The sequence below is a fragment of the Apteryx rowi genome, unplaced genomic scaffold (genome assembly GCF_003343035.1).
Source record: "Apteryx rowi isolate R43461 unplaced genomic scaffold, aptRow1 scaffold_134, whole genome shotgun sequence".
In the NCBI taxonomy this organism is placed as follows: Eukaryota; Metazoa; Chordata; class Aves; order Apterygiformes; family Apterygidae; genus Apteryx; species Apteryx rowi.
In genome coordinates, this window is record NW_020447575.1 from 1,186,290 (window position 1) to 1,204,417 (window position 18,128).

Consider the following 18,128-nt stretch of genomic DNA (forward strand, 5'->3'; position numbering starts at 1 on the left):
AGTGAATCCTCTTGCTGGGAAAACAGCAATGTTTTCTTATCAGACTGCTGCCCTAGGCAATGAGTTGGAGAATTACGAAGCAAGGACAATATACAGTACTCTCCACTCTTCTCCAAATCTGTGTCCTTAACACAAGTGTGAATTTTATCCAAAGTCTGAAAAGGTCCAAGTATAGGTTTTTTGATTCTTTATAATTTTGGATGCAAGCAGAGTCAGCATTTCCAAAATGCTACACTGACTTTCTGGTTCCCCTAGAAGCCTAAAAGCAATCTTGAGAGACATTTACAAGCTCTCCCACTCCATTTTGCTGGTTTCAGTGCATAAGGAAGGGAGGCATGCTAATAAAGGATGTTTTACTTATACCACATGCATTCGATTTGAGTGAGAGGCTTGTCACTGAGAAGCTTTCTGACTCAGTTGAAACTGAGCCAGATCCTTGGGTTTGTGGTATGAACGAGACACTTAGAGCATTGTATTCACCACACTGTGGCTTATCAGAGAGACTGCGGGGTATACCATGGGCGGCTAAATGAATCTGAGAACAGGATTTGGAGAGAGCTGCCTTTTCTTTTCAACTAGTGTGTAGATTGCCATCAGGACATTCACAAAGGCTATTCTGTTGATAATACTATCATCTGTTCCAAATGAGCTGGACATAAGCAAAAGCACAAGATCTGAAAAAAATATCCTTGGTTCTGTTTCTCCCTGCCGTAAAGCTCTGAGAGACAATCTCATCTTCATCCAGCATGAGGTATTAGCTGAAACTAAATTCCCCCACCATTTTCCTAATGAGGAAATCCTAGTCATCTCTCTAACTCATAGAAGACCTCTCTGAACTTGTACCTCTTGCCCTGGCATGACTTAGGCTTTGTCTTTGTGCTGCCTTCCCATACCTGGCCTGCGCTCCTTAGCATACTTCCCCAATGAAAGAGTCAACAGGCAGGAGCCCAGGACTGCTGTGACTCAGTCTGAAAAAAACTTAATCTGGCTTTTTTCTCCCAAATGGCTAATAAAGCCTCCCTGTTCTGGTTGCAATACCTTCTTGAAGCCATCACCCATTCTTGCTCTGTAAGTGTCTGTCCAAAGGCCATTAATATCAAAGGAGAAGCTCCCTGGGCTTTGAATCAAGCCCTAATAGGGCTGTGCATTAGGATTCAGCTGTATCCCATGTACATCCAACACTCTTAATATTTCCGTTAGAAAGTTTTTCTTAATAACATTGTCAGAGATTTGTTTGGGGAACCTGAATGCTAAAGAGAACTTTTCTCACATAATTTCTTTTCCAGGATGGTTGATAATATCTGCACAAGAAAAGATCTTGTGTTGTTGCAGTCATATAAATAAATACTTCCACAATAAAAAAAATGGTCTAAGGAAAAACATAAACATACTTGAAATCCAAATACTAAAAGCTGTGTACTTCTGTAGTCCTTAAAATGTTTGGGATTAGGCAGCACTTCAAGGGTTAATCCCATGCAATTAGTATGGCAAGCAGTTTTGCTGTTGTTTACACATGTCCTGTGAACAAGGCTGTGTTTTCACAGCAGGACTCTCTAGGAGGGTTAGTCATAAAGCACTTGCAGTCAGTCTTACAAGCTGAAAGAACAAGAACAACATGGATGGCAAATGTGTAGAGCTGTCCCTTAAAGAGATGACCCACAGAGAAGGGAACTGCTGCAGTCCTGGCATAAATTTGGTATGTTAATTAAAAGAAAACTAGGAAGCTTTGTAGCGAGGGACCAATACTCTGTATCCAGCAGCCTGAATCTCATGATAAGGTGATATCAGCCATATGCCTGGCTTGTTCTTTATGCTTCCATTTCCCTGCTAAACTTGTGACTGAGACCCTGCTCCCCTGCGCTACATCAGCATCCATGAATGTGGGTTCATCACCTTGTGCAAAGCCAAGTACGGATGAAATCCTGTCAGCATTGGGCCAAAGCTGGGGCACAGGCTTGGAGCTGGAACTGCTTTAGGGTAGAAGGCTGGGGTCTGGGTTTAAGGCTGAGGCATTGGGTTAGGAGCAGAATTTAGACTGCTTTTATCCCTTTCCCACAGCATTACATCAGTGCACTGAAAAAGGAGGTTGGCTTGAGACTTAAGCTTTTTTTTTTTCCCCCCTCTCTATTCCTCTTCCAGGCAGGAAGTGAAATAATTCTTCTCTTGATAATTTCATGGAGACAAGTATAAAAACAAAATAAATCAGTGGGAATTAATATGACGGATAGAGTCCAGTTCTGTGCTGACTTTTCCAATGTCTCGCAGAGGGGACGGTCCAACAGATTTTCCGTGCTTCTCTCAAACAAGGAACACTGAACTGAAAGTGTTTGCCATGCAATTTTATGCAGAAAAATAGCCCAGGCACTTAACTGTATATCACATGAGGCAGAGCTTTGCTTTGGATAAAAAGTTGTGGTTTGTTAGCTCTTCGTCTCTTTTAAATGCTCTCTGACACGCTACCCAGCTCAGCCGACTGGGAGGGCTTTCCACATGGCTCACATTTCCAGCATCCTATTTGCTTCTCTGCTCCCAGTCAGTGCAGGAGGCTATGTCCCTGTTTGGATTTAAATCATTTCCTGTGTGGTGTCTCAGTGCGTGAGGCTCAGCTGCAAGATGAAGGAAGCTAGCTGTGACACACCTGCCAAGCTAGCAGGCCATGGGGCTCCTTTTGGCCCAGCATTTCTCAGCGTCCACAGCATGGCTATGATGGAAATCTGCCAAGCTGAGGCAGGCTAGTGCTGGGGCGCACGCAGGTTGGGAGCTGCTGATCTCGTCAGTGGTTTCCATGCTCTGGCTGGGATGGACCCTTCCCAGGGTCTGCCAGGGTGGAAGTGACATGGCACCCCAGTTTCAGACCACCAGAAAGAAACAATTTTTACACTCTGTGAAAACACTGTAGTGTATTTTGAGAAGTTTCAGGTTCCCAGGGGATTAAAAAACAAAAACAAACCTTCAAAGTTTCTCTCTACTTCACCAGAAGCTTTCAAGCAATGAGAGGCGTTGGCCGGATAAAACAAACCTACCAGAGCAGAGAGGCTGAGGAATATTTCAGCATCTGCTCTGTTAAGTGAAGTTTGAGTTTAACAACTTTACTCTCTGCCCTCCCACCCTGGTGACAGCTTTTTCTCTCTCTGGTTGAGGCTGTGGCATGAATCAGACCATAAAAAACACATCTTGGCTCTCATGTCGCATTTTATCTGTAAAGTGTTTCAGAAACATTAGCATGCTTATCCCAAAGGGTATCTGGATTTTGGTTTCCAACCCTCAGCCTGCTCCCCTTGCACACCAAAGCAGCAACAAGCTGTTTCTTGCTACCCGTATAAACAGCTGTGATTAGCCTGCTGCACCCGTAAGAGGAAAATTAAACCATTTAGTTGCATTTAGCAGCTCAGCCCCTTCTTCAAGCCCTCTCTCCCCACTAACACTTTAACTAAATAATGACTTATGAGGCCAATTTGCTGTCAATTAATTGCCCCAGGAAAGAACCCCTAATTGTGGCGAGCAAGGTAGCAGCTCTAAAGCATTCAAGGGTCATGTGATGGTCAGTATCCCCCCCACCTCTGCCTTGGGGCTTATCAGCTTCTTTGTGTTTGTTGCAAAGTGCTGTTAATTGGGAGCTGGGGACAAGGAAATGAGAACGCTTGAGGCTAATTGATATGTACCTGTGGAGGACTTTAGTGGCTGCAAAGTTCTTTTGGCTTCAGAGAGATGTCCTGAGGTTTTCTTTTGCCCTGAAAGACAGGTGCTTCTGTGGATTAGTGGGTGGGAGCCTTAATTTTCTTCAACACGTGGGGGTCCTGCTTGCTAACAGGCAAGAAAGTAAATAGCCTGGAGGAAATAAATAACTAATGAGGATATACGCAAGGGTGGGGGCTGCGGTGGCTTTTTGGGTCTGTATTCAGGGTGCCCTTCTTGGGACAAGCAGGTAGAGCAGTTAAATGGAGATTAAGGGCTGTTAGGCTTTTGTCTTTTCAGCACTGTTTGCTTCTGTTTCTTGGATAAATTAAATAGCTTTTGCTGTATTATAGTTCTGTGGAGTAGGGAATAAGACCTCTATTTTTTTAATGTGTTTTTTGACTTCCTAACAAAATACTTGACTGTTAAGTACTCTTGTAATTTTATAGAGTGGGGAATAGCTGCCCCGGAGTGTAAGACTGTAACTCACAGTCTTGTGCAAAGCTTTGCTTGCCAAAAGGAAGCAGCCAGACAGTCTGACTACAAACTATGTGTAAAGCTCTTACAGGGCTCAGAACCACCTTTCAACCAGATCTCTATGTTCTTTCTTCATGTCTGTCATCGTGCCATACCCAAGGCGGATTACTAGCCCCTGTCTTGCAAACCTGCCCTGCTCCTGCAACTTCCCTTGGCTGAACCCTTGTGTAAAGCACCATGAAACATGGCGTAGAACCAACACCGGAGCCCGAAGCTGCTGCCCCACGTGATAGTATAGGTTACTGCTTGTGCAAAGCAGTCATCCACATTCCTGCAACTTCGTGTATGTGTTGTGTCCAGAAGCTCTGATTAAAAGGCAGATATTTGAACCGCTTGCAGGTTGTGGCATGGCCAATTCCAGTATAAACTAAGTTAGGAAAACACCTCTAAAATGTTTCTGGTTTAGTCTTCAGCAAGTACAGCATTGATGCTTCCTTGTTCCATCCCTTAGCTGCACTTCTGCAAAGGTACCTGGCCTCATGAATGTGAACTTGCATCTCTTAGCCATTGTGCTGACTCCTTTCCTAGGACACCAGGGATCTAGCACCCCTCCTCAGCTACTTTTGTAGCCTTAGATGATAAAGCTGACCTAGCCCACATGCTCTCAGGTCATGTCCCAGGAGGCATTTTGAGCTCTGCAGGGTTTTGCTGGTAAAGGGCAGAGATACCAACAGCAGATGTTGTGTTCCCTTGTTTGTGGTTTCATTGCTGCCCCCTGTATGCTACTCCTAGTGTAGTAACTGCTGTAGCGGGTGTTTTGGAGACATGGTAATGTTTTGTGGAAACAAATCACTTGCTTTCATCTCAGGAGCAACAGTGATTGCGCTGGGGGAGTATGCTCTATTTTTCATGTCTCAGTCTTTCTTATTATTTAAATTAATGCGAGTTGCAGTTGTCAAGAAAGTGAAGGATTGATGGCAATTAACTAGAACGGGCTTTGTGCAAGCAGGTTCTGCACAATCCTTTCCTTCCTAGCTCTGTCACTGTATTTTGCTTGGGATCTGAGTTCCCACACCAGCTCTGCCCTTGCCCCCACCTGCCCCACAGCCCCCCTGGCTCTCCCAGCCCTGGGCTCCCCACACCAGCTCTGCCAGTGTCCACCCCTCCAGCCACGTAGCCTGCCCTGCTCTCCCAGATGCAAGCTGCTCAAGGAGAAGGACTGCTGGTTAGTTTTGGATTATGTTATTTACTGTAAGTGACATGTAAGATGAGATGCTGAGCTGGCATCAGAAGTGTACTGTAGACATGAAATGTTGAAGAAAGAAATATGTGAGTTTCAAGCCATTATTCTCAGAGCTAATTTCCAGCCTTCCAGAGTCTGTCACTGTATGGCATCCTGCCTCTTGAGGGATGGAGTGGTGTGTCACTGTGCTGTACTTCCCTTTGGTGGGGCCACTGTTACTGTATGCAGTGCTCTGCCTGTTGGTCACTTCTCCCTATCCTCCCTCACATGGTGACATCTTAAGAACAGGGTAATGGATGCTCCATATTACACTTATGCTGAAAGGAAGGAAAGGATCTGTCAGTTTTGTCTTTTTTCAGCAGTATCAGAGAGCCTGGCAGTGCTTTCCCAAGGTCCTTGAAACCAGAAGGGTCTGGCAGCATCCTGGTCTCCTCTGGAAGGAAAAGCTTTTAGACTGAATATGAAAATTCCCTGGTCTTTCTGAGAACTCTGTTTAACTGTAGTGCTCCTCATACTATGGGTCTCCAGACTGTGGTAATTCTGCCAGTGCTAACTGTTCAGAGAGGCTAGAAAGGCAAAGTTTCTCCAGGTGAGAGTCACCAGGAAGTGGCTGGGCAAAAGGAGGCTGTGACACCCAAAGGTTCCTGGGACCAAGAGATTTTTCTCAGCAGTCCCACTTCCAGCAGCCTGAGAACTGTGAAAACATAACACAACCCACACGTGGGAAAAAATAATAAGGTCAAAGCTTCTCATTTTAAGACTGTCCTAAAAAGGTGTGTGCAAAGTAATGACAAGTGCCAAGGAGGCAATGCTAACTGTTGCTGGTGCTGACAGTTTGGGCATTTTAACACACCGGCTTGACACCCTGAAAATTAAAAGTCTTTGACTTTTTTTATCTGAGTGAAATTACTGTCCACTAAAATCCAGTCATTTTTAGTGCTAGCTGTCTTTGGATTCTGAGCAGACACAACCAAACCATGTTTCAAATTCACGGTGAAATTATTTGCTGCCCTATTCCCCTTCCTTTCAGCCCTTCCTTGCCCTCTGACCCGGATGACAGCTGAAGGGAACCAGCCATTACACCCTGACAGGATTTCAGCCTTGGATGACCTTTTCTCCCTCAGCTGAAAAAGTGGCAAGCCAGATATGGCCATCTGGTCACATCTTCCTCCTCTTGGGCATTTGGTCTGCATGGTCAGATCTGTTTGTATTTGCTGAGTTTACTTGAAGCTCTGCAAACTAAAATGACTTGACGGCTCTGGAAAGTGGCAGGGTGCACATGTCCCAACAGCAGCTCTGCTGCTGATCCCCGGTAATGGCTTTTGCTGCTCTCTGCACTACCACTCTGTCTGGCATTGCATAGCTCTGCCAGAACCTCCAACGGACCTACAGCTCCGTCTGCTAGTCCTACTTTAGCTTAGTCCAGAACATGTTTTTTGTTGTTTTGTTGTGTGGGTTTTTTCTTGATGCAAATGCCAACCCCTTGAGGTTAAGATAAAGTCACCAAAACATGTGGTCTAGTCACTGGGTTTAATCCTCTTGCTTCTGTAGGATTCTTTCTTACCCATGTTTCTAAAGCTTGCCCACGTTTGCCAGCACACCACAAAGAAGCTGTGCTGAGGACCCTCTGAAGTCTCTGTCCTCATGTCCCCTGACACAGAAGCCAAGACAGAAGTCTCGCAAAAGCAGCAGCCTCCTCTCTTCTTTCCCAGGCTAAGCTTACAGGACTCTGTCTTCTCCAGTATGTTTGGTTGCAACTCTGAAACGCAGTGCTCTATTAGGGGTATGTGCCGTGCTGTTACACAACTGATATGGCCCTCTCTGCTATTTTGTTCCCCGCAATAACTGTAGCAATTTCGATTTCTATACCAAAACTTGCACGACTCTCCCAGCCTGCAGCTCGGTGGGGTGTTCCTGTTGTATTCCTTTTCTGCTGCCCTATATGCAGTCTTGGGGTATCAGTGGCCAAAGGTATTTGCTCACTTTCTGAGGCCACTGTGTGATTGTTTTTTTGTACTGTCAGGCATTTGCAGTGTCGAACTCCAGGTACAGGTGTATAATAAAGGGGGAGGAGGTAGGAAATGGTTCTTTCTTACAGGCAGTGAAACTCATGTACTCCTCAACATGGTGGGATCAAATTCTCTGACAACAACACTGTTCTCCAGCAACGCTTGTTTACTGTGTTTTGTTCTGTCCCCTCCTACCTCTTCCCATATACTCAGACACATTACTGATGGCTCACAGTGAATCATCGATGACAAAAATAAGCTCTGCTGCATTTTACAGTGGATTTTGCTTTGAGAGGGACAGGATGATTTTCTGCTGTGCTTTGCTTTACCCAGTATTGTGCTGCTAGGCAGGTATCCCTACTCTGAAATTCCTTCCCTCCAGGGAAGGGGACCCAGGTGCAGTCAACCAGTTTCCCAACATGCCTTGATTTGATTGCCTCGCCATGAGTTTATCAGTTATCAATTCTAACTTTCAAGCAGCAAACTAACTTCCAAGTTCACTCCTCCTTGCTTCCTGCTTCCAGTTAGACCAGGTTGCTCAGTGCCTTGTCTGGGTGAGTTTTAAATATCTCTGAGGATGGAGATTCCACCACCTCTCTGAGCAACTTGTTTCCCTGTTTGACTCCCCACATAATAAAAGTTTCATCCTTATACTGAGACAGAATTTTCCTATGTTGCAACTCATGTCTGCTGCTTCTCGCTGTTCCACTTTGCACCTCTGAGAAGAGCCTGACTCTGTTTCCTCTGCACCCTCTCATTAAGTATTTGTAGATAGCAATAAGGTCTCCCCTCGACCTTCTCTTATGGCTAAACAGACTCAGCTCTCTCAGGCCTTCCTTATATGTCATGTGCTCCAGCCCCATGACCATCTTTGGAGCCCTCAGGTGGACTTGCTCCAGTATGTCAATGACCTGCTTGTGTCAAGGAATCCAAAACTGGGCACAGTGCTCAGATTCTGTCTCATAAGCACCAAGTAAAGGGATATAATCACTTCTGTCCACCTTTGGGCTACACTCTTGCTAATACAGCCCAGGATGTGGTTGGTGTTTGCTACAAGGGCACATTGCTGACTCATACTCAACTTGTTTTTGATCAGGACCCCCAAGTCTTTTCCTGCAAGGCTGCTTTGTAGCCTGCAGTCCCTAGTCTGTACTGCTGTTATTGGTGTTATTCTAGACCAGATGCAGGACTCCGCATTTGCCTTTCTTGAACTTCATGAGGTTCCTCTCAGCCCATTTTTCCAACCTGTTGAGGTCACTCTGAATAGCAGCTCTACCATCCAGCATATTGACCATTCTCTACCAATTTGGTATCATACACATACTTGCTGAAAGTATACTCTCTCCTGTCATCCAGGTTGTTAATAAAGATATTGAACAGTCTGAGCTCCAGGATCAATCCCTGAGAGATGCCACTAGTAACCAGCTGCTAGTAGGACTTGGTGTTGCTCATCACCACCCTTTGGGCCCAGCTGCTCAGCCAATTATCCATTTCACCCACCTATTATCCATTAGTTCACACTGTATCCTATGAATGCTGTGTCAAAGCCCTTGCTGAAGTCAAGGTATATTACATCCACTGCACTCCTTTTATCTGTGATGACAGCCAGTCATCACACTGTAGAAAGCAATCAAGTTAGTCAGGCATGATTTGTCCTTGATAAATCCATGCTGGCTATTCCTTGTCACCTTCTTGTCCTGGCAATGACTTTGAGGAGGATTTGCTCCATAACTTTCTTGGGGTGTGAGGTTAGGCTGACCAGCCTGTAGTTCCCTGGTTCCTCCTTCTTGCCTACCTTGAAGATGGGTGTGACACTAGCCTTTTTTCAGTCCATAAGGAATCTCCCCCAGTCACCATGACCTTTCACAGATGAGAGAGGGCAAAGGTGATAGGGAGGAAAGACTGTTTGGCTCCCTCAGCACCTTTGGATGCAGCCCAAGTGGCCTGTTCTTGTGCTTTGAGGAAGCTGTCCTTGAAGAGCTCCAGCTCTCCTGGGCACCTTTGCTCTCTTGGGCAGTTTTCCGTTGGATCTTTCCAAGAGGATACCTGAATGAACTGAAATCTCCTCTCCTGAAGTCTAGGGATGTGATTCTAGTATTTGTCATACTTACTTCTCTCAGGATCTTAAACTCCACAGTCTCATGGTCACTGCAGCCCAAGGCTGCTCTTGACCTTCACATCTTCAGGCAGCTTTCCTTGTTCATGAGCAGTAGGTCCAGCAGAGAGGTCCTAGTCTGCTTGTTGATCACCTGCATCAAGAAATTGTCATCAACACACTCCAGAAATCTCCTGGATTGCTTGAGTCCTTCCAGTAAATATCAGGGTGGTTGAAGTCCCCATAAGCTCCCAGCTAGCTCATCGTCACTTCTAAGACAGTGCTCTGTGCACTCCAGCTGCTCTTTTGCATGGAGAACACCTCTCTTCCTTGCCTTTCCAACCTTTCTTTCCTCAATAGCCTCTATCCACCCCTGACAGCGTGCTTGTCCTGTGAGCCATCCCACCATGTGTCTGTAATTCCAATGAGTTGATAGCTCTGCAAATCTGCATGCACTTCTAATTCCTTCGGTTTGTGCGCCATGCTGTCTGCATTTGTGCACAGCCCCCCCAGCTGCTGGCTCACAAGGGGAGTGCGAAAGCATCTCCTGTTGTGTTGGCCCCCAGCTGCTTCCTTCACTGCCCCTTGTGCTATTGCTTTTCTCCAGATTATGGCAGTCGTTCCCTGATGTACCTAGTTTAAAACCCTTCTCACCTAGGTTAGTGAGCCTGTTGGCAAAGACACTTTTGCCTCACTTTGTTAGATAGCTCCTGTCCCTGCTCAGGAGCATCTGTTCCTCCAAGAGGGTCCTGTGGTCAAAGATGCTGAAGTCCTGTCCATAAGTTTGGGTCCTACAGAGAGGGGCTAATGAGCTGTGGGTTATAAACAATATTCCTGTGACTACAGCGACACAGGTAGGCTTCATTTCCTTTTCCTCATCTAGCTTTGCCTCAAAAGGTCCATCAACTATGCCTGCCAAGAAGGGGGAAGGGGAGGTTTCTGTCTGTTTACTCTGTGGTAAGCAAAGCAGAAAATGATCTTGTTTCATTCCTCACTACACACAAATTCGGAAGCTGAAAATAAAAAAAAAAAAGGGAAAGAAGATTCCTTTTTAGTCCAACTCCCTCACCTTCTTCTGAGTATGAAGCCTGGACGCGAGACATTAATGTGAGAATGGAAAGTTTGGAACAGCCTGTTCTGCCTTGGGGGAAGGCTTAGAGGCTGAAACATCAGACACGCTGTACCTGGAGTCACAAGTTCAAATCTCAGCAGGGTCAGTTCGGTCCCTCAGATTGCCACAGTACACAACTAAGTTAGCTCAATGGATCTTTAAGGGCCCTGGAAGCCTGATTCATGTCCGTTCCCATGAATTGTTAAAGACCCTACCATGCTTTTTGTGCTGTGCCGTGAACCTTCTTGCAGCATAGCTTCTGTTAGTCATGGCATGAGTCCCAGGTTCTGAGCTGGTCACAGAAGTTGCAACAGAAATGAGTTTCACAGCTCTTTGGTTCATTTCCTGGTGAGCATTTGGTTACATGAGCAATAGAACAGGACCGTTGCTAGCAGCATGGGTTGTAGGTGCTTGAGGGAGGTAACAATAATTAGTACACCCTCTGAGTCTGTGCCTGGTGTGTGTTTGGAAGTTTGTGCCTCTAGGCCTGACACTCTGCAGGAGGAAGTAGAAGTGCATCTGGGACTACTTGGAAAGTAAAAATTAATTTGGAGAGCAGGGACAGTGCATGGAGCCTGTGTACTCCTTCCAGGTCTCCTCGGGGCACTCGGACAAGTTCTTACAGCTTATTTTATGGAGGCCCCAAACCTTTCCAAGCACAAAGCATCACAGTTGCGGCAAACACCATTTCTACCTGTAGTCCTTGGAGCTGTGGAACCCTTGTGAGACAACTCCCAGAGGAGAAAATTAAGGACAGAAACTAACTAGAGAAAGTATGAGCCGAGGATGCTTTCCTGATTATACCATTTCAGTGCCCTCGGTGTGAGAGTTTCATGTGAACTGTGCTGGTTTCCCGTTATTGAGTCACCACGGAAGTTAGTGCTGCTGGGTTTCTGAGGCATTGTGTCAGTGCTATCCTTAGTCAATGCAGGCAGCTTTCCTGAGGCAAGAAGGCCATGCTTTTTCAGTACTTCCTGACTCAGCTCTGACCTTGTCTGTATCTCTGCTCTGTTTTTCCTTTCCCCCTCCTGGCTGCTTCACCCTGTGCACAGGGCAGGGCACCCTGTCCTGAAAGCAAAGCACTGTTTGCTGTAACTTTCTGCATTCTTTTCTTTACATTTCTGCACCATCAGAAGAATGATGAGCTGGAACTGATTTTCTTGGCTATTGAGAGGCCAGGATCCCGTACTTGGAGCACTGACAGACTTTCAGAAATCATAGTAGTAGTGAGGAGTACAGCCTGTGAGAGGAGCCCATGGCTGCCTCTGGTTAAAGAGTAGGTAGGTTAATGAGTCAGACCAGCTGCCCCCCCTGAACTCTGGGTAATGAAGTCCAAATTTGTTTTATTTTCCCAGTTCCACCAAAGATCTCCAATATCTCCTCGGACATCACCGTGAATGAGGGCAGCAATGTGACTCTGGTTTGCATGGCAAATGGGCGTCCTGAGCCTGTCATTACCTGGAGGCACCTCACCCCGACAGGTAAGTGACCCAATTGTACTATGCTGGTGATTTATGAACTGTACAGTAGTCTCCTTCTTTTCCAACATCAAGAAAAAATTTCAGTAGCCACTGAGGCAGCTGCAAAACAAGTCATAAGTAATTTAAATGCACTGCAAGCATGCTTTACAGTCCATTCTCCCAGGGACTATAACCCAGTTGTCCCAAGGAACAATTGAAATTACATCAGTAGAAGCTCTACAGAGTTGGACCTGTAATTCCATTTAGCTTTGGTCTTCATCTAATAGTCCGAATCTCTACTGGTGGTAATGCACATGGAGAAAAAACACTGCTGTTGCCAGGGGGAAAGGATTTCTGTTTAAATACTACATAGCATAGGATCTTTCCAAAATCAGGGAATTTGCTTCCCACTGCTTTGCCTTAAAAGGGAGAGGCAAACAGTGACACAGAAGATTTCATGTTACTCTCTGCTTTGGCAGACAGTCTTCCTGTGTTTTGTGCGATGGGTAAAGGAGGCATTTGTCCTGCAAGATGAGTGAAGGGCAGGGAAAAATAGAGTAAACGAGAACTCACCAGCACTCTTCTGTTAACAAAGAACCCCCTTTCTGTGCCTTTCATGGTCCAGGATGTGGCAAGCTTGGAAAGAGAACATCCTTTTCAGTAGTCTGATTCTGTGGGGATAGCAGTTTGGGTTGCAAGGAAGTTCCACCCTTAAAGGTTTATCAGTAGGAAGGGAACAAGAGGTAGGTTCCTTTTCTTCCTCTCGATCATGTCCTTTGAGAAAAAAAGAATTTACCTGAGTTCTTTTGCCATCAGATATTGTTTCATCTAAAATGGGTGGGGAAAACATTCATTAGCCCAGTATGAATAAGGTTCTGTGATACTTCCATATGTGTAGAGTGAAACAGAGCTTGAGGTAGACAGAGTACAAGCTTCCTCTATGTGCTAGAGACAGCCAAGCTAACTATTGCAAATCAACAGCCAGAAAGGAGTAGAGAGTTGTAGAAAACAGGTTAGAGGGAGAAGGGCAGAAAGAGACATTGGAACAAGGCTCAGTCCAAGTGCTGCATCCAGAAACTGCATCCATGGATCTGGGGTCTTTGGTTCAGATTTGGGCTACTTAGATTTCCTGTCTCATCCATTCAGCCAAACCAAAGTCCTCCTCAGCTTTCACACATTTGAAAGCCAAATGTGCAGTTCATATTTTTGGCCCATTTCTTAAAGCATTGAAAGAAAGAAGGCAGGGAAGGACTGCCAGGGAAAGGTGGGAGGAGCAGAGCTGGTAAGGGGAACACTATTTCTTTGTGGTATCATCATCTAGCACCTGACTTTCCTCTTCTGCTGTTGTCAATATTAAACATGGCTGTGCCATTGAGATCTGTGGGGAATTAGGACCTATTCTCCACCTTTTTATTAAGTTATATATTTACAATCTGCTAACTTCCAAGAGGCAATTTTTTAAGATTTATTTTTTACTAAATCTTCCATCTGACTGCTGCATCAGTCTTTCAGTCCTTGCTTCCATCTAACTCTTTCTTGTATTCAAGTGGGAGTCATTTCTTAGCTATTCAGTGTGCAGAGTCTAACATTGTTTGAGTTAAGGGAGTTACGGGGATACCAGATTAAATCTTCACGAAAGCTAAGATTTGATATACATCAGATGCATTGTGGAGAACAGTAATGTGAAGATTCTTGTCCTGACTCATCACTTTGGCTGCATGCTTGTACTTTGTGTTTTTTTCCAATTGCACTGCCTACTCTATTGTATTAGACACAAACTTCTTTTCTTCATTTTTAAGGCTCCTCAGAGCAAACCTCCACTCTAGCTATCCTCTCTGATACACAACAGGACTGCTGTCCCTGCTTTGATTCCAGTGTTGGTTTTCCCTGGCTTATTGTTTGGTTCTCCAGCATGCACATTCACACTTTTTCTCCTGTCCTGTGTGTCTCAGAAGCATTGTCTGTTGGCATCCATCAACACTACCTCACTGTCCATCAAGTCCATTCTGAGATCTCCCCTCTACAGTGAAGCCTACCAGATACCCCCTTCCTGTCCAACCAGAGCCCAGGATAAAGGGCAGACAGTCCCCAGTCTGTATCTCATTGCTTGTTGCACTCTCTCTTTCTCCTTCCCCCATCTCAACCCATCTGTTATCTCTTTATGCTTACAGAGGAACTGCTTTAAGGCAGATGTCAGGTCTTTGTGCAGCATGTAGCCCGGTAAGGTACTTGTCCCAAAATGGGGGACACGGGGCCTCCATGTAAATGTTTTCCTTGAAGTTGACAATTAATATAAATCCCAAATCTATCCCAAAGCTATTGCCATTAGAAACATCTGTGTTATCTTGGAATCTCCCTTTTCCAGAACTGTAAGGCATTTTGGCTTCATTTATGCTAGTTTTGAAGACATCTGCTATGCTTCAAAGAGCTATTTTAGATCGTTGTAAAGGTTTCAAATCTCTCTCTCTCTCTCTCTCTCTTTCTCTCTCTCTCTCTCCGTGGATCTTTTTGCGGTTAAACTCATGACTACAGAGCTGGAAGAATGATGCTATTGAGCTTGTGTAGGAGATTTTGAGTGGACAGGTTGTGAAATTAAACCAGTACTGGGGGGCGAGAGGGCCAAATTACTTTTTCTTTGTGCACTCTCCTCAAGGAGTTGATTTGTGAATTTGTCTGCTCTTTCTTTCATTCATTGACTTCATCAATAGTGTTTGTTGGCTAATTGCCTGAGTTAGGATCAGAGAAATGATGTATTTCTTGTTGACTGGGAAATGGAAGAGAAAGATACAAATGCAAAGGGAAAGCAGTGTTGTTACTTATGCAAAGAAGGTGGGAATGTGTGTGATACTTCAGTTAAATGCTGCTGGGCCTCAAGAGTGCTTGTAGCCCACTCATTTGCCTATCTGGGAAGTTAGAAATTCACTGTCAAAAATGCTCCATCCCTTCCTTTCCTGGTCCTTCAGTGAGTAGTTGAACCAGGCATTTTTCTCGCATCAACTCTTAAGTCCCTAAGCCCAGAAGCAACCCGTAGGAAAGCCCCCTCTCCTTTCTCTGTGAAATAGCTGAAGTGTGGCTATTGCTGTTGGCTGTAGCTCTGAAGCCTGGGGAAAGGGAGGTAAGGGGAAAAATACTTTAATAATTCAGATGGCAAATGACAGTACAGATCAGCTTTATTTCCAAGCGGTGTCTGGTAATGAAAGCAGAAATGACATTCCTTGGAACAACATGAGTCTTTGCTCTCCTCCTCCATTCCTTTTTGGATGATTGACTAACTGTTTTTTGACAGAGCAGGTGGAGAACAGATATTCAAATAGATCCTTTTCCTCATTATCTGACAGGTTATTATGCTGTAGGACATGGGCACCCTGGTTGAGCTAGTTATGGGTAGTTTAATAGGCACTGCCTGTGAGGACGAACAAACAGCTTCATTAGCTCCTTTGCTCCAACCAGCAGAGCTCTTTTCCAGAAGCACAGGTCTGCAGATCCTAACCTCAGGCCCAGCATCTCCCTGCCCACAGTCCTATCACTTCCTCTCTGAGTGAGGATGCAGCTGTGGGCTTATTAAGCCTGCCGTACCTTATGACTTTTGCCGTCGCAGTTTGTGATGGCAGGCCATGGAAAAGACCACAGCAGTCCTCTGAATTGCATTTGTTCAATTAGAGTGAGGATGAGTACAGATGGTTTCCGATACAGAGTACATGCATTTAGCAGTTGTCAGCACTAGGAGCATTTCACTGGGGAATATCTCTTGTCTTCCTTGTCTCATTTCAAGAGATGAGAGAAAGACTCTCTCATCTCTTGAAAGGGGCAAAACCCAGATTCTCCCCTCTGTAACTTTGTGCAAGGAGTAGGTGTTGTCCTGTTGTTTTCTTCTCCCTAATATTAACTCATATTAGTACTGAGTTAATGCCCTCATTGGCTCCATGCCCTGTGGCCCACAAAGGCATAGATTATTTGTTTCTCACTGAATGCAGTCCAATCATGTTTCCAGTTGGTGCACCACAGCCTGAACAAGGTCCCAGCACAGGACCAGGTATCATTCATCATTCTGACAGGTTCTGTGTGGGCTACCATGGGCAGCCTGCCCGTCTATGGCCAGTGATGTTAGGAGATGCTCTGTTTTCCCTGGATTGTACACCAAGATAACAACTTACACAGTTAAGAAAAGAACCCAGTAAGATAGTTTACAGATGGTAGGCAATGGCTGCTTTTGGGCTCACCTTAGTTTTACTTCATGTCTTTCTTGACTGGCATTTTTTCAGGCTAATGCATGAGTTCTCTCAACCTTTAAGCTGCTTTAATTGCAATCCAGAGGCTTTATCATTTCTGATTTCTCATCTCTCCATCTTATTCAGAGACATGCCAGATGCCTGGTTGACTGAAAAAGAACTTCCTGAGGAAAATAAAGATTCATGTATGTTCATATTCTTATCAGTAAACACCTCTCGACAGAAGCCCTGAAGAGTGGCCACTTGTGAATTGGGTTAGCAGCTATGTGGATGTGAACAGTTGTTGCAAGTTCTTTGCATTACCGGGGACTCCCACTGCCAAGCCCATTGCCCTCATGGGCAGACAAACACAGAAGAAAAAGACAGCTCCTGTCCCAAGGTTCTTGCACTCAGACTAGCAGAAATGGTGGCTGAAACCTCCCTGAGGGCCTTGCTCCTGCGTGCCTGTGGCAGGTGCCATGGGATCACTACCTGCATGTCACGACAGCCTGAGAGGCTGTGGCATGGAAACAAAGCTATACTGATGTTCATGGGATTCAGCTCAAGGTTGAACAAGTGATGTTTTTACTGGTTCTGCATAACCAGATGAGTTGCAAATAATTCAGTTTTCCTGGAGTAGTGACAGAGTGTGAAATATGTGTAAAAACTCCAGGTATTTCATTCCCGGTCCAACTTCCCCGGCCTCAGCACAGCAAGTCAGTCTGATACAGAAGAGAACAGCCTGGATTCTCTCAAATTCCACTTGACACTCTAAAGATACCCACTTTGGCTCAAAAAGGAGCTTAGTTATTACAGTGGTAATCACAGTATAAAAACCAGTCTAGAGCAAAGCAGATAAGTATTGATTGCAACACCTAAGTTTCATGTCACAGCATAAAATGAAAGGAGATGGGAAGGCTTGTCAAATATGCCAGTCTGATTCTCCCTGGAGGGTGCTAGAAATTCTCATTGAGTCTAGAGAATTTACCATAACCTGGGAAGTTTAGAAGGGATAGAGAATACAGTAGAGTGCCTGCTTGCTCTATGTAATTGAGATGGTATACATATAATATGTTTATAAACAGCTGTAGAACTCATTGCCATAGGAAGTTATTTAAAGACAAGAACTTGGCAAGACTCAAAGAGTTTGTATATTTCTGAGGATAATGTGAACAAATCTGGATATTCTTACTATTCACAACAAAAATATTGAAAAGGATTTTAAAAATCATGCTTTAGGCTCAATTACTACAGACTGGGATCAAACCTAACCTGAAAGAGGCAGATTATCTAACACCCTCGCTCATTCATGTTTCTTCAGCACGTGCAAGTCTCCTTTTAGGGCTGAACTCTGAATGTAAGGGAAGCAGAAAGCCCTCTGAGGTTGTGAGATTGAAAATGGCCATATCGTTCACATAGGCACCTCTGACACTTATGTCCCATGTTTGTTTGCCTCTCATTGCTGTTTAAGTTTAAAGCTTTGCTATTGCCCTTTATATTGTGCAGGAAAAGCCAGTTTCTGCCCAGTGAAGGTAATAACCAGAAAACCCTCATCCAGAGTCATTGCAGTCAACCCTGTAAGCACTGGGTAGTGGTGAGTGGGAAGGGGATTTTCTGTCTATCTAAACCATTTGGATTTAGTTTCTGTCTCTACTCTCTCTCAAAACCTCACTGAAACAGTTGTGAGGAAAAGGAGTGATTTATTTTTCTGTTTTTTGGTGTTGTCGCTGTACTAGCTCTTCTCATGTCTCATCCTACTCTACACTTTGCCTGATAAGGAAATTTAGGATTTAGAAAGCACTCACTTGATCCAGTATTTTAGGAACTTAGAGAGGCAACTGATACTTTTT

General features: G+C 44.8%; 1 protein-coding gene across 4 annotated transcripts in view; it reads left to right on the plus strand.

Moving 5' to 3' along the window:
- LSAMP (limbic system associated membrane protein) overlaps positions 1-18,128 on the plus strand; it is a 1,042,261-nt gene that overhangs the window by 916,720 nt on the left and 107,413 nt on the right. For 3 of the 4 annotated variants that reach the window (XM_026056897.1, XM_026056894.1, XM_026056896.1), the window contains one exon: positions 11,966-12,095. In XM_026056897.1, coding sequence (XP_025912682.1) covers positions 11,966-12,095 — 130 coding nt within the window. The remainder of the gene's footprint in view (positions 1-11,965; positions 12,096-18,128) is intronic. The other variant, XM_026056895.1, reaches the window with a different exon arrangement.